This window comes from Pteronotus mesoamericanus, unplaced genomic scaffold, assembly GCF_021234165.1.
Source record: "Pteronotus mesoamericanus isolate MK-2021 breed Mesoamerican mustached bat unplaced genomic scaffold, CSHL_Meso_final contig_90, whole genome shotgun sequence".
Classification (NCBI taxonomy): Eukaryota; Metazoa; Chordata; class Mammalia; order Chiroptera; family Mormoopidae; genus Pteronotus; species Pteronotus mesoamericanus.
The window spans coordinates 45,019,729-45,043,012 of NW_026555277.1; the positions used below are offsets into that span (position 1 = coordinate 45,019,729).

Genomic DNA, 23,284 nt, shown 5'->3' on the forward strand with positions numbered 1-23,284 from the left:
GTTGCAATCCATCAGATATCAGTTATTAGTAAGGTAATAATAATACGGTAATATTAGTAAGGCAATAATTTATAAGTAAGGTAACATGTAAAACTGAAAAAAAGACATTTATAACCAGAAATGATAGACCTTTATACTCCTTGTGCATTTAGGTGATCTCAGCCTTATTTTTTGGAAATGTGCATTAAGCTATGTGTTTTTCACAAAAGAAAAAAAAATCCCGAGGACTAGGTCCAACTGAGAGGGTTGTTACCCTTTGTGGCCTGAGACAACATAGCTGGATGAAAGGTCCCAATTTTCATCATACTATTTGCAAGGAGAAAAAATCATGGCACAGAAGACAACCTTGTGCATTTGTGGGTCAGGCAAATGCAGAGAAGCAAATGGTGAAGCTGAAACCAGAGGAGTGAAGATCTGAACAGAGTTAGGCAGGTGGAGAGGGTCAAGGGAAGGGTTTCAGTTCTGAAGCCACAAATGTGAAGCTGGCGCCAGAGGGCCCTTTTTATGTTGGCTGCTAAAACAGTTTCTGCTGCTTAGAGTAGCCATCCGGCACTCCAGGCTAAACACTGCAAATCAATAGATATATCAGATTCACTTTTATTCTCTCTTTTATGTGCTTTCATTTCATCTCAGTGCTACATGATTTTTTATCCTTTCATTTCTTCCTTCCACAGGTCCCTGTTTTTAAGCTCCATTCTCTACAGCTCTCAGTTCCTTTACATTTTTTGTTTTATTTTATTTAAGGGCTCTGTAAAAGCTAGCACTTTTGCAGTATATTTTTTTCTTTGTTCATGTAGTCTGATCTGGAAACCAGGACTTTATGTTGGCTTGGATTTCTCAGGTCTCTAATCAACCCTGTGGAAAGTGGAAAAGCTTGGCCATTGGCATAATAATAATAATTAAAAATAACAGTGAGCACAGAACTAAGAAATGAGATTCAAAAATAAGAAGGAAAGTGACAGAGAGTCATAGGGTTTCATCTGAAAAATGTCTATTCTGGCCAACTGAGAAGCACCCTTGCAAATCAGTCAGTAACATCTCTCTTTGTGGAAAAAAAAAAAAAGCAAAATTATAGGGAAATGTTGCCTTCAAGTGTAGAGGTTGCTTTGTGTATTACCTTCTGCTGAAACTTGCACACACAAGCAAACCTTTGAAAACCCAAGATGAAAACAATGGCTGCCACTGGTAAGATTTCCAAGGGCACTTTTAAAACATAGAGTAGATTTGTTTTTCTGGCACTACTACTTCAGAGAAGTTCTCATTTAATTCCAGGCGTGGTCATTTTGTATCTCCCATATACATTCTCTTTTGCTGAGTCTAAGTTTTGTCAATGAGTTATTTTAAAAAATACTTTTTGAAATTACCCACCCCCTAAACAGCAGTTCTGCTGTGTGTATACAAATGCTCTGGAAAGGCACAAGTCAGGTATTGGGTGTAGGCACAGGACAAACCGCATGGTCTGCCTTGGCAGCCCTGTCCTCACCTGCAAGCTGCCCACACACACTCCCTTCCCAACGGTGCTCCTCTGATGCCAATTGGCTGACAGAGCTACTTTGGGAGGAAGCCTATGGGAGGGGAGAGGAGAGGTGATGTGGATAAATATTTTATAAACTCCACTTCAAGCTTAAAACTTGATTTACCCTTTCAACCAAATTCATACTGGGAGTCCCATCTCTTCTTAAAAATCTTGGACGCTGAAGAGTTAAGGGGGTATGGAAGCTGGTGTAGCGCGGGGCTGTCATCCAAGGCCAGCTTGAAAGGCAGCAGGAAGGGTTTGGTTCTGGCTGGGCTACAGACCGGCCATCTGGATGCAGGGAAGGCCTAGAATGCCAGAAACAGCTTTTCTTTTTGGTGTTAGGCTTCATTAAGTTCAGCCTGGGGAAAGTCTTTTTGGTTTAAAACCTAAACTGAGAGTCTTCTCTGAACAGAGATTCTGATATTTTGAACTTTATAAGAAACAAATACTCATCGCATATATTATTTTGGTATAGAAAATCACAAAAAGCAACATATATAATTCAACATATATTTTAAAAGGATATAGACCAGATTCACTGGACTTATTAATACAAAAATAGCTATGTGTAGTATTTAAATAATTTTGCCAAGAATAGATATATCTAGATAAATGTGTTGTCTGAAAAATATTGTTCTTTATATTGTGCCATTCTGTGACTCTTGTGAAGAATTATTGTTTTATACTTAATTTGAAAGAGCAATTTCACCACATTGAAATTGAATTGTTTTTATGTTCTTAAAAGTACTTTCTTCATTTTTGTTTTACAATTAATTATATTACATTTGGGATAATGTTAAAGTGGGCCAGTTGTAATTCCTTTCACAGGAAATTTTTCTTTACTAAAATTGAAAAAAACAACTGCAGGGAAATTATAGCAACTTCCTACTCTATATCACTCATGAACATACACTTTGGAAACCACCCTCTTTAAAAGATATGATCTATTCTCTAGCTATAGCAGCCTCTGTTAGGTTTGTATGTGTTATTCTTAACAATTAAAGGAAAAGGTGAATGTAAATTAACTTGGGCAAAACAAAGTAGGAAAGAGAGTATTACCTTAAGGAAGAGAAAATGCACGTATCTTTCTGGGTGGGGAAGATGGGGGGGGAAGTAGATTTTTTTTCTCTCTCCAAGTCATTAATTGCCACCTAGCAGCAGAGAAGGGAATTGCGTGCTTAACTTTACTTTAATTCAAGAAAATAATTGGTTTTAAAGGTCACATTACTTTTATTATTATGACCAATATCTAAGGAATTATTAGCCTACTGGTAAACTAGGAGTTGGGTTTTTCTCTCTTGTCATGAGAAAGGAAAAAAAAATACAACAAACAAAAAATTTTGGCTTATTTATAAGATACTTTTTCCAACATAAAATGCCTGTTCTTTTGTTTCTCTATGGTTGTTACCCTTGCCACCTCAGCAATAGGCCAAAGGAAAAGAAATTCTGAAGCCACCTTGACACTAAAAAAAAAAGCTAGTTTTGGTCTAAGAAAGGAAAAAATGCCCGTTTTTAATACAGAAAGCAGTTTCCCAAATAATCTCGGGTATAGTTCTATAAAAATGAGATCAGAATATATTTCATTTTGCTAGGACAAAAAAAGGTTGTTTATTTTGAAAATCAGAAGACATCTTTTTATAAAGGATGAAATAATTTCCAGACCAAATTATTCAAATATATTAAACATTATTCAAATATGTTAAAGAAGAGTGTCCTTATTTATAACTTCACCAACCATGTTTTTATTTTTAACAGTCAGCCATACTGAATGCCAGTGCTTTAAAGAAAAATAGGTCTCTATTATTGTGTTTCATAGATCTTGGCAGCTAAGTAAAAATTAAAAAATTTCCAGAGATTAAAGCAAAACTAAATATTTAGACTTCAAAAGTTAACAAGTTGAAAAAGAAGTTTCTAGGCTGAAAAGCATTACTTATTTAAGATACTAGGTGGGCAGGGGAGTGGGCTCACTGTACCCTTCTAGTTTGTCACTTTTTATCTAGATAAATAATAGGCATCATTACTGTATTAATTATATGAGTATATTATTACTAAGGCAGCTAGCAACATTTTGCAAGACAAATAGTGGTTTTAAAAATAATAATAATAATAGCAGCTAATAAATATTGAGTATTTATCATGTGCCAGCCAGTGTGCTAAGCACTTTAAATGAGAAATTCACTTAGTCATCACAATCACAAAAGATACTAGCCAATATTCTCTCTACTTTATAAATTTAAGCAATAACAAAACAAAGTTTCAGAGAGGTGAAATCAATCATCAAATGTCTCAGAGCTCATAAGTAACTAAACTTAAATACAACCCAGTTGTCTTAATATTGAAGTCCTCAGCAGTCAATTCTTGGAACTCTTTTCTATCTACTCCCATTCTAGTCTTAGTGCTCTAAATAACTTCTCTACAATGATGACCTTCAATCTTGGGTCTCCAAGTGAACCTCTCCACTGAACTCTAAATCATATGCCACCAAGTACTCCAAATCTCTGTTAGGATGTATAGTAGACATACCAAACTTGAAATATACAAAACCATATTTATCTTTCCCCAAAATCTGCTCTTTTTATCTCTCCTTTGTCATAGTTTATTGCAACTTCATTCTTCCATTTGTGCAGGCCTAAAACATTAGTCATTTTGAAACCTCTTTCTTTTACATGCCACATACAATCCATTAGCAAGTACAGTTGGCTCTGGCTTCAAAATATATCCAGAATCCAACTACTTCCTGCCATCTCACCATTACAACTCTGGTCGAAGCCACTGTCATCTCTCACTTGGATTACTATAATTGCCTTGATCTTGTTAGCATGCCTGGCTCCAAACAGTCTGTTCTCAACACAAGGGGAAAAATAATCGTTAAAAAATATCAGTCATGACATTTCTCTTTTCAAAACCCTCTAGTGGCTTTCTATCTCACTCAAAGTCCTCGCAGTGGCCTAAAGGCCCTATAAACCTGCAACCCCCATCCCATTTCCTCTCTGACTTCATCCCATAATAATCTTCCTTGGGAACTTTTATCTGTTTTGTTAACTGAGGTATTCTCAGGATTTAGTAATCATGCTTGGCATATCGTAAGGTGATTAATAAATACTGTTGAATCAATGAGACTTATCTTACTCCAAAGCCTATCTTTTTCATGACTCTCTTCTACGCATATATTGGTGGCTCTGAGTTGAACGTGGTTGGCTGGACTCTTCAAAGCGGTTCTTATGTGAAAGCTCTGCTTGTGGACCAACAGAGGAGACATTTGGTCTCCTGGGGTTTTAATGGCTTTCACTCTATGAAGCATGAGTTGGCCCACGGTACACCCTGATTTTTATGCAGTAGTTGCAAAATTGATCGATGTGAGAATTTTGTAGAAAGAATAGGACAGAAAGGCAGCATTGCTTCTATAATTTAAAGACTATTGTTAGTTACTTGTGGATTTTTAAATTTTTTAAAAATTGACTGATTTAAGAGAGAGAAAAATCAGTTTGTTCTTCCACTTACTTATGCATTCATTGGTTGATTCTTGTATGTGCCCTGGACCAGAGATCAAACCCGCACCTTGGTGTATTGGGACAACACTCTAACTAACTGAGCTACCCAGCCAGGGCTTGATAGATATAGATATATATATATATTTTTTTTTTGGAGGGGGGAATTTAAAAAAATTAAATATAAACAAATTCTAACAAGAGCCAAGTTAAAATTTTCCCATGGACATGTAATATTCATTGTTACTCAACTATCTAGATGACATTCTGTAATAATTGCTTAATTTCTAGAAAAATATTTCTAAACAACTTAAGTATGCCAATGGCTTTTGTACAGGCCTCTCTTTTGGTCATACACACCGAGGGAGGAAAATTAAGTTACGCAGTTTAGATACAACTCTAAATCGTTATTTTTCCAAATTATGTCTATTAATTCCAACCTACTATATTCCAAGCTTTAGCTATTACCATTAAAGAACATCAGCTTTTGAATAACTAGTAAAAAAAAAAAATAATAAGGTGGGAATGGATACAAACAAGGCTAGCTTTCCAGTGAGCTACCTAAAGGCTATCAAATGTTAAATAAATGATGATACACCCATGTGAGGGAATACCTTATTGCTTTGCAGACATTTAAAAGAATGTGACATGAAAAAAATGTTTGTGGTATAATGTTTAAATTAAAAAGTAGGTTAAAATAAGCATATATAATTGGATACAAATTTTTGTGGCAGTTTATTTTGTTGAGATACTTACTCTGTGTTCGCCTATACCCTGCCCCTTGCCCCCTATTCCAGCAGGTATCCAGACCTCAGATTTTTACAAGGCAAAAATCAAAATCCTCTTAGAAACAACATAAGCTCTCCCTGCCTTTTCAAATGAGAAGGGGGAAAAGAGAAAGAAAAGCCTTTGAGGGTGAGGCAAGAGAGATCCCGCAAGATTTAGAAGTCTGTAGCCTGTTGGTTGAGTGAACCTCCAAGACTCCTGTCTTGCTCTGTGACAGAGCCAAGGGTGGTGGCACAGCCTCAAAGAGGAAGCCTGCACCTGGGGACAGGGGCTGCCAGATTCACTAACTTGATTCCTGATTCTTGGGTTCCAAGGATGGTAAAGGAATATTGAAGTCATCAGACCTGAAAGTAAGATGGCATGGGGAAATTTAGCAGTAAATCAGTGTGTAGAAACAATAAAATAATTTCAGGTTATTCCCGGTACTTCCACAATAATTATTGACCTAGCAACTTTGTACAACTGTAGATGGAGAGGAAATTCTCAATAACTGAGGTTGAATTTGCACCAGCATGGCAGGTGTTAGAGTCAAACTGATCTAAAGAAATGCAGTATTCCTTTCTATGGAATAAGAGTCTTGCCCATAATATGCAATGCACACACAATGTATCACATATTATAAATATTGGAAAATATATTCTCAGGATAATTTCCCTTCATTCTTTAGAGAGATATTGTTGTAGGGGGGAAAAATCACTAAAATTTTAACTGTGATTTTTCTCTCTCTAGCAGATGACAGAGCATTATTCTTCATATTGTGCACTTAAAAAAATTTAAGTGACTGTGTATTTCTTTTATAATTGTAAAAAATTATAAAACCAACTGCTGACTTTTATTCCTTATACTTGTGTATCTGAGTGGGTAGAAAACAGGGAAGGGCATACATCATAATCTTAGGTTCTACTTTCCAGCTTTTTTAGACCTACTGATATTGTTTCTACTGAGGAGTATAATATACACTGAACTTCAAGAAAAGATAACAGGTTTTTCTCACATTAAAAAAAGTAGTGTATATCTCTTACACCTTATAAAATTTATAATATTACTGTATTGGTTAGGGTACCAGCAAGAAAGAGATGGCACACTCAAAAGAGTAACCAAAGGGAGCATAATCAGAACATGGGCAGGGAAACAGCAAGAGATGATGCGGTACCATTGCCAACCTGGCACCAACATGGAGGGAGAATGGGCAATAAATACTCTGTCTCTCACTGCCTTCTGATCTCCTGCTAGAATCCTACAACAATAGAGCTCAGCCAGAAGTCAGAGAGGAAGGGGACTTGCTTCTGTAATCCATAAAGGATGAAGTAGATACATACGGGTAACAAGACTATCCAGCATGGTGACATCAAAGTGTAAGCAATTCTACAATTTCACTGTAAATATTTCCAAATGCAAAGATTTCTGCTAGGAGAATACTAGAAACACACCGTTTTGGATGTCAGTCTTTGGTACTATACAATATATCGACAAGAATATTGATTATAGCCTTGACTGGTATGACTCAGTGGATTGAGGCCCGGCATGTGAACCAAAGGGTCACAGGTTTGATTCCCAGTCTAGGGCACATGCCTGGGTTGCCAGATACCCAGTAGGGGCGCACGAGAGACAACCACACATTGATGTTTCCCTGTCTTTCTCCATCCATTTCCCTCTCTAAAAATAAATAACATCTTTATAAAAAAAGAATATTCATTATAGTATTTTTGTAATAGCAGAGACTTGGAAATAATCCAATTGCCACCCATGATTAAGAAAATTACTGTATTTCCACATAATGGGATACTATGAAACTGTTGAAAACAATATAGATCATTACTTATGGATATGAAAAGATGGCCATAACTTTTTAAGTGTAGTAGTCATTCAATAATATTTGTTAAGTATTTAGTATGTGCTAGGCATTATGCTAGGTGCTGGAGAAACAAAAAGAGAACAATCTGTTATTTAAATCTGTACATTTAATCTACTAAATTAACAGTGATTTTTTAAAATGACAACTAGTATTGTTGAAGTTAAGGAGGAAGGCACTCACATACAACTGTTCAGAATATAAATTGGTAAACATTTCTGGAGGGTAACTTAACATTTTCTATCAAAAGTCTTAGAAACGTCCATTTCATTTGACCCTTCAGTTCTATTTTTATGAGTTTACTCTAAAGAAAGGAACACAGATATACATGAAAAAAATATATCAAACAGCTCATAAATGAGTTCCTTAGGAGAAGAGGTACCTAAATATTAAACAATAGGGACTTGGGTAAATACAATATATGTTTATAAGGTGGAATACTAAGGAGCCATGTTTAACCTAGAAAACATTTAACATAGAAAAATGTCTAAAATGTATAAGAGAAACGGTTTAAAAAGAGTGATAATAAATTGTCCTGAGCTTGAATAAATCACTTACGTGATCTGAGTCTGTTACTTCGTCAGCAAATCTCAAATCCTTAAGGACCTTTTCAATTTGTACCTGAGTCTAGACACTCATTCTTTTTTAGCTACAAAGAAAGTCATCGTTGACAGTCGGTAGATGTTAGGTTGGCAGCTGTTCGCAGAGCTGTCTTAAACTACTTTATCTGGAGGCTTACTAAAAGATGCTCTCAAAAGAGAGCACACATATTTCGGAATAAAATGTCCATTTTTTCCCCTCAGTGTCCTAATCTATCAGGCACCGTGCTTGGTTTTGGGGGCAGAGAAACGCATTAATGCCCTCAAAGAGTTCAGAGTCTGGTGGGAGGAAACCAATAATAATGACGAAGAGTGACCAATGACAACAGAGCCTTGACAGGTGAGTTCTCCTTTAGGATTCCAAAATAGAAAGAAAAGTATGTACACAAACAAACTACTCGAGTAAGAGTATGGATGACACACAGAAAACGAAATGTTATTTTGTGGCCTTTCTTGTGGTATACCGCCTTCTTCTTCTCACAGTCACACAACACCCAAAATGTCTGTGGATGCTCTTTGAGAAGTTTAGCTGCATACTCGATCACTCCGAGTCGAAGCTGTCGGCTGGAGCGATTTCAGGTGCACCCGGCCGGGCCAGTGAGCAACTGGAGAGTACCTGCAACACACAGGTAAATCACGAGGATGGAAGAAGCATTAAGTTCGTAGTGGCCGCCAGACAGTCCCAAAGGGCCAGGGGTTCCAGACCAGGGCTTCCCGCCAATCTCAGGTCTGTCTTCTCCCGAGGCCCCGCCCACCTCTGAGCGGTGGAGAGCTCCGAGAGCCCGGGAGCGTTGGAAGCCAATCGATATATCTGGAATAGACTGCTCTGCCCTGCGCCTCTGCCGTCAAAGTCCCGCAGACTTTCCTGTAGATCGCCGAGCGGTAGTTTCGGCTGCGCTTCTTGATCTGCCGCTTTGCAGGAGGTGACTGCCAGGTCTGCGTCGGAACCATGGTGCGTTGGATTCCAAACCTAGGCAGGGTTGGGGCAGAGGTCCGCTAACTGGAGGATGGCGAGCCGCGTCTCCTGTCATCCTTAGAGCGGTCGGAGGCCACGGGGCGCGGAAACCAAAGCAGTCCGGAGGGTTCGGGCAGTGATTCAGCATCTCCGGCCTGCCCCGGAGAGGGGCGGTCGGGAGTCAGTGCGGCCTTTCTCCTGGGTTTCTTTCACTTTCTGCCGGGCCTCACACACTACCTCCTCCGTGACTTAGCCGAGTTCGCCCCTCAAGTTCTTTCAGTGTAGTAGATTCCGAGTAGTACTGTATGGCCCCTCGTGCTCTACGTCAGGGGCGTGAGGACAGATAATAGGGACTCGACTGGGAGGCCTCCCTGTATTGCCAGTGCGAACTTGACCCCAGGGTTTGGGTTCCTGTTCCGCGTGCATTTTCCTGCTGGGTCTATCTCATTTTCCTCTCCACTAGAACTCAGTTAGAAAAGGCCCTCTTGAATCACTTTTTCCAGTCACCTAGTTTAACAGATGAGTAAACCAAGACTGAGAGAAGTGATGTTATCAGGATTACAACACAGGTCTCAGGGCTTCCAGTACTCAACCTTCTCACCCCCGCGTTATTTCCCCAAGCACTCTTCTGGTAGACCTGTTTTAATACCGCCATTAAAGCAGTAATGGTTCTGTCAGCTGCAGCTTTTTGAATCCACCTATAACTTCCTGAGGACTTTTTTTGTATTTATTCATTCAGTGTGAATATCTATACAAGGCATTATTTTATGTGTAGTGAGAGCTCAAACATCAGACAGTCCTGGCTGGTGTGGCTCAGTGGACTGAGCACCGGCCTGAGAACCAAAAGGTCACCGGATTGATTCCCAGTCAGGGAACGATTCCCAGTCAGGGAACGTGCCTGGGTTGTGGGTCAGATCCCCAGCTGGGAGCATGTGGGAGGCAACCGCTTGATGTTTCTCTCTCTCTTTCTCTCTCCCTTTCCCTCCCTCTAAAATAAATAGATAAATAAAAGAATTTTTAAAAAACATAAATCAGACATGTCCATAATCACAATATAAGTAAGAAAAAGGCATGCAGGTAAAGAACTGGTGGGAGTATGTACTGGGAGAATTATGGAAGAAAAAAGATGGAGAAACCTCAAGAAATGGACACTAGAGCTAACTTTTTAAAAAGGAATGCTTTTGACTATATTAGAGCCTGGTATAAGGTAAGAACATAAGCAAAGATAGGAAGGAAAGTTGACACCTGAACTTTAAATAATTGACTAAACCCAAAAGGAGTGCTAGTGGGTGTTGGTAGGACTGGAAGTTAGGTCCTATCTAAACCTGATTCTTCCCTCCCCCACTAGCTCTTGGTATATGTGGAATTGGCTTGCAGGTATGTATATGCAGTAGAAATCTTACAGTGAGATTGTATTAATAGCATTGTATTAACGTTGAATGGAAACAGATCAACAAGCTTTTTTTTTTTTAATGAAAGCACTAGTTAAGAGTTGGGATTTGTGATGTTCTTATATTAATAGGTCTTTTTTTTTACTTTCAGTTTCGCAACCAGTATGACAATGATGTAACTGTTTGGAGTCCTCAGGTAAAATGTTTACTATTACATACTATTTCTGTTGCTATAGATTTTGGTTGCTACAGTATGTATAGAACCTCATGAGATTGTAGGTTGGGAGGAAATGGAATATAATCATTTTAGAAAGTCCTGGAACCTAAATTTATTGTTAAAGTAAATTTCCTGGTTAAAAAAAATCATTTGAGATTTTGGAACTCTTAATTTTAAATTTATAAAAGGGTCTTGTAAGATGACTCCTAAGATTTTTTTTCTCTTTAGGGCAGGATTCATCAAATTGAATATGCAATGGAAGCTGTCAAACAAGGTTCAGCCACAGTTGGTCTAAAATCAAAAACCCATGCAGTGTTGGTTGCATTGAAGGTAAATAAAGCAGTAAATATATCTTCTTTTAGAAAACAGAACTATCAAACATAAGTTTCACTGTATAGATAATAAAACTGTAAACTTGTTTTTATGTCTTATAATGTACTTTATTTAGAGAGCACAGTCAGAGCTTGCCGCTCATCAGAAAAAAATTCTCCATGTTGACAACCATATTGGTATCTCAATTGCGGGACTTACTGCTGATGCTAGACTGCTATGGTGAGTATGATCATGAAAAACAAAAGAAACATCCCTTTTGATTTATAATTGATTTTATTTCTGGAAAAGATCTAGGTAAGATATGTTAAGAAGTTCTCTTTCAGAGTGTTTATAAGTTAAGATTGTGAATACCGTATTGGATTTGGGCTCAATTACTAAGTATTCCATTTCTTGATCCCTGTAATAGTAACAAATAGAATTAAATATATTAACACTTTTGAGAAATCACTGAATAACTGATACTTGTTAACTCAGTGTATATTGTTTGAGATGATGTTATGTCTAAGAAGAGCCTGACAACTTTTTTCTGGTTTCTAAGAAACAGCAATTAAAGAAATTGCTTTCTTTAATACACCAGAATTTATCAGGTATTTATTTTTTGCCAAGCTTAATTCTGGATACTGCAGGGTGTATAAAGGCGAATCAGACATAGCTCTTGTTTTTTAGGAACTGGAAATCTAGTAGAAAGATAGAAAGTAGAGAGTAATAGATTTCTGTGGGAGTCCAGAGAAGATAAGATTATTTCTAGTTGAGAGGCACTATGTAAATGAAGAGCTAGGGCTTTGAAATTACACAGATTGAGTTTACTTCCCACCTTTACCACTTAGTATCTGAGATTGGACTATTTAACCTCTCAATTTTTTTAGTATTACCCTTTTCAAGGTTATTGTTAAATAGCCTAACATGTAGACCACTTAAGAGTGCCTTCAGGTAATATGTGAGTGTGTGTATTGGGATATGGGAGATAATAAGCCAAAACTAATCTGTTTAAGTCTGTGACTTAATTAGGGAAGAAAGAAAGTAACAACTGAGGGAAAATAGTAACGCTAATGTTTAATATTTTCAAGTTATCCAACAAACCCCTGCTCTTTTAGGCCAGCGGTATAGTGACAGCATTATTAGTTTCTGTCAGCTCTTGAAAATGTACAATATATTGCATTGTCAAACTTTCATTTAACCCAATCTGTCAAAATACTGTCATGCCCACATGTAATCTATAAAAACTATTGATCTCTTTTGCACTTTTTTACACTAAATCTTTGAAATTTCATGTGTATTTTGAACTTAATGATACATCTCAATTTATACTAGCCACTTTTTAAGTGCTCAGTAGTCACATGTTCAATATTGGGACAATGCAGTTTTAGATAGCCTTAGGAAGTGGACTTGAAAGTACTGAGCAGCTTGGTTCCTACAGTCAACATTTAATCATTATATGTGACATACAAATAAATTGGACAAAGCAGCGTAGAAAGAAGGGTGGGTATGTGTTGTTTATGCTCTTGGCTTTAAGAGGCATGAATTTCCCTTTCCCCAAACGTCAGACTTGCTTAAATCTTGTCAGGTTTAGCAGTGAGATTCAACAGTCCAGCATCCAGTATCTCTGCTAGAGTTCTGCTTGTGGAGAGAAGTAGCATTGGCAAGAATATGTAATAATGTCCTAGTATGGATTCTATTTTTTGAAATTGCTCTATTGAGGAAATTTTAGTCAGTTTTCAAGAAAAAAATGAGTAGTTACACTTTTTGCTGGCTGAAGACCTAAAATTTAAGACAATGGTATTGACAGTTGGAAGGATAAGGGAAGAGAGAATGCTTTTTTTTTCTTGCTCAGCTTTCTCTCTATTCTGTAAAAGCTCTGAGACAAAGATTTTTTAAAGAATATTTTAGGGTTTCTTTTTTTTTTTAATCTTATGTGACCTCCCCAGTCCCTCAGAGTTTGGTACAAAAACGCATCCTTCCATGTCTTTTTGGTTCCCAAATGTAATCCATGTAAATGTTCGGAAGAAAACAGAAAAATCAAACTACTTTATTCAGATTTGAATAACACTGTGATTTAAAGTTACTAATTTTTCTTGTTTCTTTTTTAGTAATTTTATGCGCCAGGAGTGTTTGGATTCCAGATTTGTATTTGACAGACCTCTTCCTGTGTCTCGTCTTGTAGCTCTAATTGGAAGCAGTATCCTTTTTATGTTACAATTTTGGACATGAACTTTAAAGGATTTTGATACTTAATCCTTATGTTAGTCATTAGGAATATGATAACATAGGTAATATTGTAGAAAAAGTTTAGTTACTTTTCAATAGCAGAATGTTTAAAATTTAGAAGGAGAGTTATGGGAACTTTACCATGGAAGAATGGGTTCTAAAATAAGGGATTGGTTTCATCAGGCTTTATAGCCATTGATATTTTGCAGACATAGATAAATTCAATTTCAGGAAAACTAACAAACATCATTTTTAGAGGAGATTCAAGGATTGTATTGGTGGTTCTAGATGTCCCCCAAAATACTTGACTGCTTATATCCAAAGCAAATGAGGTTCTCTTCATAGCAGGAAAACATTTTGTTAGGACTAATTCTTGGGTTTGTGGATAGTTGAACATTTTTAAATATTCGGCCAAAGAAAAATTGCTCTGTTTTGTTTTCATCTTCCTGTGGTGGGTTATGCAGCAATCAGTAAATCAGAGCTCTTTGTTAGTAATGTTTAATTTGAAAATAAAAATAGTACTTTATTCCTTGTTAGAACAGGCTCTTTAACTGGTTTAAGAAACCCAGATACCAACGCAAAGATATGGCCGAAGACCATATGGTGTGGGGCTGCTTATTGCTGGTTATGATGTAAGTTCATAGAGTATTTTTATATTTGAATGAAACTAGAAATTTTCTAATTTTTAGTTTAACCAAAATCAAGAATTATGTGTATTTTTTCATATTTGTAGGATATGGGTCCTCATATTTTCCAAACCTGTCCATCTGCTAACTATTTTGACTGCAGAGCAATGTCCATTGGAGCCCGTTCTCAATCAGCTCGTACTTACTTGGAGAGACATATGTCTGAGTTTATGGAGTGTAAGTGATTTTTTTTTTTTTTTTTTGCCCTCTCCAATCTTTATATAGTAAATTAATGCAGTATCCTACATGAAGAAAACTACAGTCCTACAGAAAGAGTTTTTTAAAAATTAAGCCCATCAAGGCCCTGGCCAGGTAGCTCAGTTAATAGGAGCATTGTCCCAGTATGCCAAGGTTGTGGGTTTGATCCTCAGTCAGGGCACATACAAGAATTAATGGATAGATGTATAAATAAATAAAACAATAAATTGATGTCTCTCTCTCTCTCTCCCCCGACCCTTTCTTCACCCCGCCCCCCAGCTCCTTTCCCTCTCAGAAAGGAAATAATTAGCCCATACAGTATTTATTATTTCTGTTACACATACTAATTTTTACCCTTTCTAATTACCACAGTAGTTTCATTCACCAGTAGGACTTTTTCAAATACAAGTAGGTGTCCCTAACCTTGAGGACTCTTGATTCAGTTGGTCTGAAGTGTGCCCCAGACAGAGTTGAGAAACACTGTACTAGCTACCAATTTAAGGTCTGTTTACAGCTTTTAGTCTTATATGATTCCGTTCTTTCTTTTAGCTACACTGACATTCCTGCATTTAGTAGTCCATAAACAAGTAAGAAGTCAGTGTAGTGCTGAGAAAGAAAGGTAAAAAAATTAAGATATGATGATGGAGCAGGGTTTCAAGAGCTTTGCTTATGCAAGGGTCTTGGATTTTAATACATACTTTTTAAATCACTTTTCAAGATGATCATGTAGGGTATTTTTTCCCCTTTCATTCTATTAAGGCATGTTATATTCATTGACTTTAGGTTTATTTTTTTAAAAGATTTTATTTACTATTTTTAGAGATGGGGAAAATGAGGGAGAAAGAGGAGAGAGAAACATCAGTTAGTTGCCTCTCAATACCCCCAACCAGGGACCTAGCCCATAACTCAGGCACATACCCTGATGGGGAATTGAACTGGCGACCTTTCGGTTTGTGGGGCAATGCCGGGCCCACTGAGCCACACCAGTTAGAACTTCAAACCATCTTGCGTTCCTGGGATTCAGTTTGCTGGTATTCTGTTGAGGTTTTGTGTGTGTGTATCCACGCATGTGCATCTATATTCATAAGTCAAATCGATATATAGTTTTATTTTCTTGTGATGTCTCTGTCTAGTTTTGGTATCAAAATAATATTGGCCACCTAGAAAGAGTTGGAGACTCCTTTCATAAAGAACAAAGAGAGTGACTAGTATTCTGCAGAATACATTCTACAAAACTTTGAGCTTTATCATTCATGAATCGGGATTTTGATTTAATTTACCATAAAGAAAAATCAAATGGAATAACAAAAGCCCTGTGTCCTCTTATTAAGTAAAACAATAATCAGCAGTTATTATTAGAAGATTATAGAGCTAAACGTTAAACTTTTAGCTGTTTTTATTGTGATATGTTTCGTATGTGACTAAAACAGTGATTTCAGTGTATAGACCCAACAAATAAAAGAAGCCTAGACTTAAGATGGAATTAAGAAATAATTGTTAATTTATTATATATAGGCAACTTGAATGAATTGGTTAAGCATGGTCTGCGTGCTTTAAGAGAGACACTTCCTGCAGAACAGGACCTAACTACAAAGGTAAATATCTTGTTTTCCAATTGTAGATATTAGCATTACATTATAAACATTTATTGTGTGAATGTAAGTAAAAGAGGAATGTATACTAGTGGTTCTTTAATTTAGGAGATGGTTGCTTTGGCTTATTCTCTCTCTTTAAGCTATTCATTAAATGATCTGATTTTGAAATTATTTTTGAACTTTTTCTTTTAGTATAAAGCCAGTAGGTACAATGTTCTTTATTTCTTCAGCATATAGGAGTATCTTCATATTACTAATTCAGTTGACATACGTGTATGTATTAAGCACCTCCCATATGCAGGCATAGGCATTAACACTACAGTAAACGCAGTAAACATCTTGGTCTTTATGGTACACATATCTAAGTGAGGAGAGATAGATGATACACCTATAAGTAAATTATATAGTATACTAGAAGGTGATAAATGCTATAGAAACAATAAAACAGGCTAAGAGGATAAAGAATGACCAGTTGGGTATAGGAAGGCAATATGATGGGTATAATTTAAAATAGGGGTCAAGGATGGCTTCACTCAGAAAGTAGAAGTTAAGGAAAAGATCTAAAAGAGATGAGTGAGTGAGCAAATGTGTAGAGCAAGCTTATTGCAGGGAATGCAAGCGCAAGAGCCTTGGGTCCAGAGTGTTTCTAGTGTTCGAGAGGAGGAGGCTAGCAGTGTTGGAGGTGGTCATCAAGGAGAAAAGGAAGCAAGAGAAGTAATGGCGGCCAGATTGTATATGTCCTGTAAACCATTGTAGGTACTTTGGGTTTTACTCTGAGTGGGCTGTTAGAATTTGAGTGGGCTGTTAGAATTTGAGTGGGCTGTTAGAATTTGAGCAGAGGAAAACCTGATTTTACCTAGGTTTTAAAATAGTCACTCTGGTAGCCATTTTGAGAACAGATTGTAGTGGGAGCATGGGTGGAAATAGTTTTAAGACTGTTAGAGTAATTCAGGTGAGAGATTGTTGTGGATTATAGCCAAGTCACAGAGTTGGAGATGATGAAAAGGGATTCAATTTTGGGTATGTTTTGAAATTAGAGCCAAAGAAACCCTGGCTGGTGTGACTAAGGTGTCCCGTAAACCAAAAGGTTATGGATTTGATTCTGAGTCAGGGTACAGGCCTAGGTTGCAGGTTTGTTCCTGGTTGGGGCCCATGTGGGAGACAACTGATTGATGTTTCCCTCTCCCCCTCCCTACTCTTCTCTCTCTCTAAAAAAAAAGAAAAGAAATTAGCACTGAAGAAGTTTGCCAACAATTTGGTTGTGGAGGTGTGGGGGGGAGTTATCTTCAAGATTTCAGCCAGAAAAAGAAGTATTTATGATTTACTAAGATAAATGAGACAGCGGGAGGAATAGGCTTTGGGGTAGAGGTTGTGGAGGAAAATCAGGCGGTTGTTTAAGACATACAAAATTTGAAATGCCTGTTGTTTGTCCATTTGGCAATGCAGAGTAAGTAGTTATCAGATGAGCACCCCCTGGAGTTTGGTGGAGAATGGTCTAGTCTAGGTTACCCATTGTGTAGTCTTTCTATACAAATAGCTTTTATTAGAAATAAATAGAAATAAAAAGCTATAGAAATAGCTTTTATTAGAATAGCTTTCTATAGAAATAGACTGGATTGGATGAGATTGCTAGAAGAATTAAATAGACAAGAGGTTTGAAAACTGGGCCAAGGCCACTCTAGCCTATAGACATTGGGAAGTGAGTAGGTATTAGCCAAAAGGACTAAGAAAAATGGCCAGGGAGTAAGAAGAAAACTTGGAAAATGAGGCACCCTTAAAAGCAAATGAAGAAATTAATTCAAGGAGGAGGAAATGAAAAATTGCTAATAGGTCAAGGAAGACGTGGGTTGAAAATTAACCATTAGATTAGCAATGATGTCACTGGGGACTTAGGTAATGACCTTAATGGAATGGTGAGGCAAAAGCCTTACAGGAATGGACTCAGAAGACAAATTGGTGGACAGATCTTTGAAGGATATTTTCTTCTGTGGGTCCAGAGAAATTGGATGGCAATTTGAAGAGTTAAAAAGGGAGGTTTGTTATTTTGGTTTTTTAAAAAGAAATATACAGCATGTCTGTTGCATGAAAATAATCCAGTATAAAGGAAAACGTATAGAAAAAATATGAGAAAAACTGCTGGACCAGTTTTTTTGAACAATACACAGGCGGAAAGATAGGCCTTAGAGAAAAAATTGGATGATTCATTCACATAACAGAAAGGGAGAGAATGTAGGGACACAGATGCAGGAAAGAATGGATACTGTGGGAGCTTGTGAATATTCTCTTCTTAATTTGCTTTTATTTTCTCAGTGAAATAGCAGGGTTTTAAGCTGTAAGGAGAATGGGGAATGTAGAATTGTCCAAGAGAATAGGAGATTGAATAATCTAGGGACTTGTATAAAACAGTGCAGGAACCACTAAGGGCCTCTTTGAAGTTAATCATCAGTCAGCATATTATAAATCCATTTTGTTACAGTCATTGGATAATTATTATTTAATATGTATATGAAGGCTTTATAGCCTGCATAATCTTTTTTAAACAAATTTTCATAGTATCAAAATATTATTTTTGAAAAATTAGGAAATTACATTGAATATTAAAATTTGTTTAAAATACCTATAATGTCATCACTCCAAGATGACTATCTTTTAAAAGTTGGATATACAGCTTCCTATTGACATTTATAGTTTGTAAAAGTTTGCTCAGGTATCTGGCTTTCTAATTTTATATTTTTACGGAATCTCAGAAAGTGGACTGGCCTGGCCAGCTAGCTCAGTTGCTTAGGAGTTTTATAGTTCAGTCTCTGGTCAGGGCACTTACAGGAAACAAACAGTGAATGCATAAATGGGTGGAACAGCAAAGCGATGTCTCTCTCTCTCTCTCTCCCCCCCCCCACCCCCCCTTCCTTTCTCTCTCTAAAGTCAGTAAGTAAAATTTGAAAAGAAAATGGCCTATATATCCTTCTGCCTAAAATTTTCACTAAAATTTTAATTTTACAGGAGCTATTTTGCACTGTTTAACAATCCCCCACCAAATTCAGCTCTTTAGAACCCAAAACTTATTCTTTTTGTTTGGTAAGAAACATCGTATCTTAACTTCCATGAGAAACAAATTTGATTATTCTTAGGAGTTAGGCTTACTTCCTAGTAAGTGGTTTTCTCTCTCACACTTGTATGCAGCACATTCCCAGTATGAGCCAATTTGCAAATTTTCTGGATGGCATGGACCTTGGGGGTTGCTTATGGTTATCAAAAGGGAGTATTTAAAAATGCAGATTACAAGGGCTTACTAGTTAAGTCTTATTCAAGTGCTATGTAAATTTTTATTATGCTCCCCCCCCAACATTTTATCATAAGCATTTTCAACCTAAATTCTGTTGATTTTTTTTTTTTTTTAATTTTTACCATTTTCTCCTCCTCAGAATGTTTCCATTGGAATTGTTGGTAAAGATTTGGAGTTTACGATTTATGATGATGATGATGTGTCTCCATTCCTGGAAGGTCTTGAAGAAAGGCCACAGAGAAAGGCACAGGTACATAACTAATCGTAACACGAGAGGCTTTAGCTCTATAGTAAACTGCTGTTCCAACCACAACTTTGTAAATCTACTATTTTGTCTTTGATTATTGAGATAAGATTATAATTCAAATAGCAATTGGAAAACTAAACTGAGTAAAGTAAAAGACTGAAGGGACAGTGATCTCCATAAACATAAAAGGGGTTGATGAGTCATGCAGGGGTTGACAAAAGCAGGTTTACAGCTGGTGATACAAATAAATGGTGCAATAAATAATAATACAGGATACAGTAGGCCTTACTTTGCATACTCACAACTGTAAACTTGCATGTCATCTTTACTCACACTTTCTAGAACTCTTACAGAAGACTGGGACCTCAGCTAGGATGGCTGGGCTTCTGTCTGTGTATTCTCGGGGTCCCTCTTTCACAAAGATCTCTCTAACAGGGCAGCAGCTCAAGAGTTTGCAAAAGTTCAAAAGCTCAAAAGTGAAAGCTGCCAGGCTCTTAAGGCCGAGGTCCAGGACTAGCACAGCACCACTTTGGTACAACTTGTTGGCCAAAGCAAGTCATAGGGCCAGACAGGAATCTATAGTAGTGGAGACAGAGAAAATTCACTGGTGACCAGCTTTGGAAACTAAGTTGGTTCTTCACAAACATTGAGAAAGAGTCAGTAAGTGTTGGTGAATCTAAGGTTACATGTTGGTCTTTAAATTGGATGTTTACAATACACATTTACTATTTATAGGTGCTTATTTGCTAGCTGTGTGATTTAAAATAAAGTGTCCTGTACAGAAATTTCTTCTACAGCATGAATTTCTTTTCCGTTTGAAAGGATTTTGTTGGTATTTGGAGGAGCAGGATTTACATTATTAAACTGCTGTTGGCAAGAACCAGCACTGTTGAGAAGTGGCACTGTTGACTAGAGTGCCGCACAGCTAGTTTGTTTGGCCGTATTTTTGCTCTGTGTATTAGTGCTAAAAGGAAAAGGATATCTAAAATGTGCAATTGCTAGTAGTGGTAATGAAAAAAAAGGCCTTTTATTCTTGAGCAAGATAAAGTATGATAATATGCTAGAATTGTTCAATGATGCCTAGGTTTTCAGAGCTGTAAAATTATTTTTTTTAAAAACTCTTTGTTTAGAAATTTCAACAGGATAATGAACTAAAATAGAGTCTTTAAAATATACCTAACCTCTTTTTCTCATAGATTTCTTTATAATGTAATATCGTACATTTTCTTTTTCTCTCTCAAGCCTGCTCAACCTGCTGATGAACCTGCAGAAAAGGCTGATGAACCAATGGAGCATTAAGTGATAATCCCCTGGTCTATATATGTATTATCAAATGTGTAAGGATGCAGGAACATGCCCTGATGACAGTAATCTATACTATGAACCAAAAGATGCAGTGGTGGAATGCTATGTTTTAGGAATCAGTTCAGATGTGAGTTTTTCCCAAGCAACTTCACTGAAACCACATAATGGGATGCATTTTTCTTTGAGAGGGTCTATATAATCATTTTCTAGAAAGTATAGTTATCTGTACTAATGTTTTTATATGAAAAACATAGTGTCTTTTGGTTTTAAAGACAACTGTGAAATAAAATTGTTTCATCTGAACTAGTGTATTGAGTTTTTGTTTGTTTTTTAAGTAGCTTCAACTATGTAAATAGTAGTCTGAGATTATAACTGGTCATTTGCCGTGTTTGTCAAATAAATTGCCTTATTTTTAGTGGTGGGAAAAAATAGTGCCTCTTATTGTTCACAGCCTTATACCAGTTTCCCAATGTAAGGACTGGCTGCATGAGAATTCATGGAGATTTGGTTCAGAATATTAACATAAGAACAGTTTTTCTTTCCAACCAGCAGATGGTAGTAGTGATAGATTTGGTCTCAGTGTAGGGAACTTCTGCAAAAATAATGGGAAATTTTAATCCAAAGCCATCATTTCTGCTTATCCTGCCCAGCCATGCTCTGGCATAATCTTTAGACTTCCTTCCATTATTCCTATGAACTGTGTACCAAGATACAGCAAATCAATTTGTATCTTAGACCATGAAAGTGAACTTAGAGGAAATCTGATTTCAAAAACACTAATCTAAAATTTTGCCACTAAGAAGCCTAGGAGAGTTATTTTTTAAGAGTCCTATCTTTCTGGAGGGGAGCAGTTCCCTTATAGATAGGGAACTTGGATTTTAGAACTAATTTTACTAATTAATTAGCTACTGTTTGCTTTGGGCAAGTTACGTAGTCCTATTTTAAGGAAATCCTTTGGAGAATTACTTTGAAGGTTAAGTTGGAGAATTTCTGTGAAAATACCTTGTGTACCCCAAAATTCATAAAATGTTTTATGAGTTTAGTTAGCTTTTTTCCAGGTTGCCAAAAACTAAGTGTCAACAGCTTTAGACACCGCCCTCCCCCCGCCCCTGTGACTTCTTGAAGGGAGAGTGATTAAGAGAAACTCTGACAACCTTGTTGAGAGAAAGTCCTCTGACTAAATACAGGAATGTATGAGATGACCATCTCCACTCTAGAGTAGCCTCAAGAGTCTGCCATTTGAGCTTGGGATGAGGCCACAAATATAGTACCATATGGCCATTTAACCAACAATGGAGGTGCATCAAGCACATGTGACTTTCACAAACAAATACTGAATGAGAGGGAGTCCTCCCACTTGCCTTCAGACCCAGTGGGTGTGTAATCTGCTGAGGGGAGCACAAGTGGAAAACTTTACATAAACTGCTCTCTCCTCAGACATTTCCTCCACTGTGCCTTCCCTGGCATGAAGCTTTATCTTTGTGAAGTGATTCTGTTTAAAGATGATATGTGTGCATCACTTTTGTACACTGTTCCCTAAATGTAAACCAGTTACTTGGCTGGCACTCAGTTGGGGAAAAAACAAATGAAAAACTGATACTGTACTTTGGGGGCAATTTTAGTCATTTTTTTCAATATGTGGTTTTAGTCTTATATACTGACTTTAGAAATTAAAATTTTCCTTACCCCAATAAAACTCATTCCCACTGTACAGAGTTCATTATGATACCTTTTCATGTTTTATTCTGTTCTATTCAGTTATTCCATTTAGTCTGTTAATTATAAACAAAATTCCTAATGTCTTTTCATCGATACTGTCACTTTGATATAAAGATAATATCCACTGGAATTTATTGTGTATATGTGCATTTTTGAAGAACTGGTACCATTAAAAATAAGAGGCAGGAAAGTAGGTGACAGGAATCAGTTTCTAGCCCCAGCTTTTTCAGTGTCACCATTTTGTGATTTGGGTTAAATCCCTTTTTTCCTAGGCCTTGATTTCCTAGGCAAGTAAATTTTTATGACTCTTAGTCCTTGACAAGTTCCTTGCTTTCAAATAATTTATAATTTAAAAAGCATTCAGAATGATGTAATCACATGTTAAAGTAAAAATAAGTCCCAAAACAGCAGTGCACGTTTATAACAAGTCAGGAAGAATTAGGGTTATATAAGGTACTGATATCTGCCCAACAAGCTCTTTATTTATACTGCCTATGACAATTTAAAGTGCATACTTTAAATGAGGTTTTATAGACTACACAGAGATGGAACAACTTGTTGTACACACATCTTGGATTGATCTCAGGGAATTAGGCTGAGTGGAGAAAAAAGCCAATCTCAAAAGGTTGCATTGTCTAAATCATTTATAATACATCCTTAAAATGACAAAATTATAGAATGGAGGACAGACTAGTAGTTGCCAGGGGTTATTTAGGGATGTAGCTGTAACTGTAATAAAAGAATAGGAATGATCCTTTAAATAGAATTGTACCTTGATGTGATCACAGGAATCCAAACATGGTAACTAAATACACAAAGGAGTGCGCTTAAAACTGGTGAAATGTGAGTGAATATACTCATGTCAATTTCCTGGATTTGATAATTTAGTTATACAAGGTGCAAATTGGA

General features: G+C 36.8%; 1 protein-coding gene across 1 annotated transcript; it reads left to right on the forward strand.

The window, feature by feature from the left end:
* The first annotated feature begins 9,128 nt into the window (after window positions 1–9,128).
* Window positions 9,129–20,938, forward strand: PSMA1 (proteasome 20S subunit alpha 1). The gene is made up of 10 exons (XM_054586069.1): window positions 9,129–9,193; window positions 10,739–10,783; window positions 11,033–11,134; window positions 11,253–11,356; window positions 13,225–13,313; window positions 13,904–13,974; window positions 14,076–14,205; window positions 15,742–15,821; window positions 19,244–19,354; window positions 20,594–20,938. The coding sequence occupies exons 1-10, from the start codon at window positions 9,191–9,193 to the stop codon at window positions 20,648–20,650; spliced, it is 792 nt and encodes a 263-aa protein (XP_054442044.1). The 5' UTR covers window positions 9,129–9,190; the 3' UTR covers window positions 20,651–20,938.
* The last annotated feature ends 2,346 nt before the right edge of the window (window positions 20,939–23,284 follow it).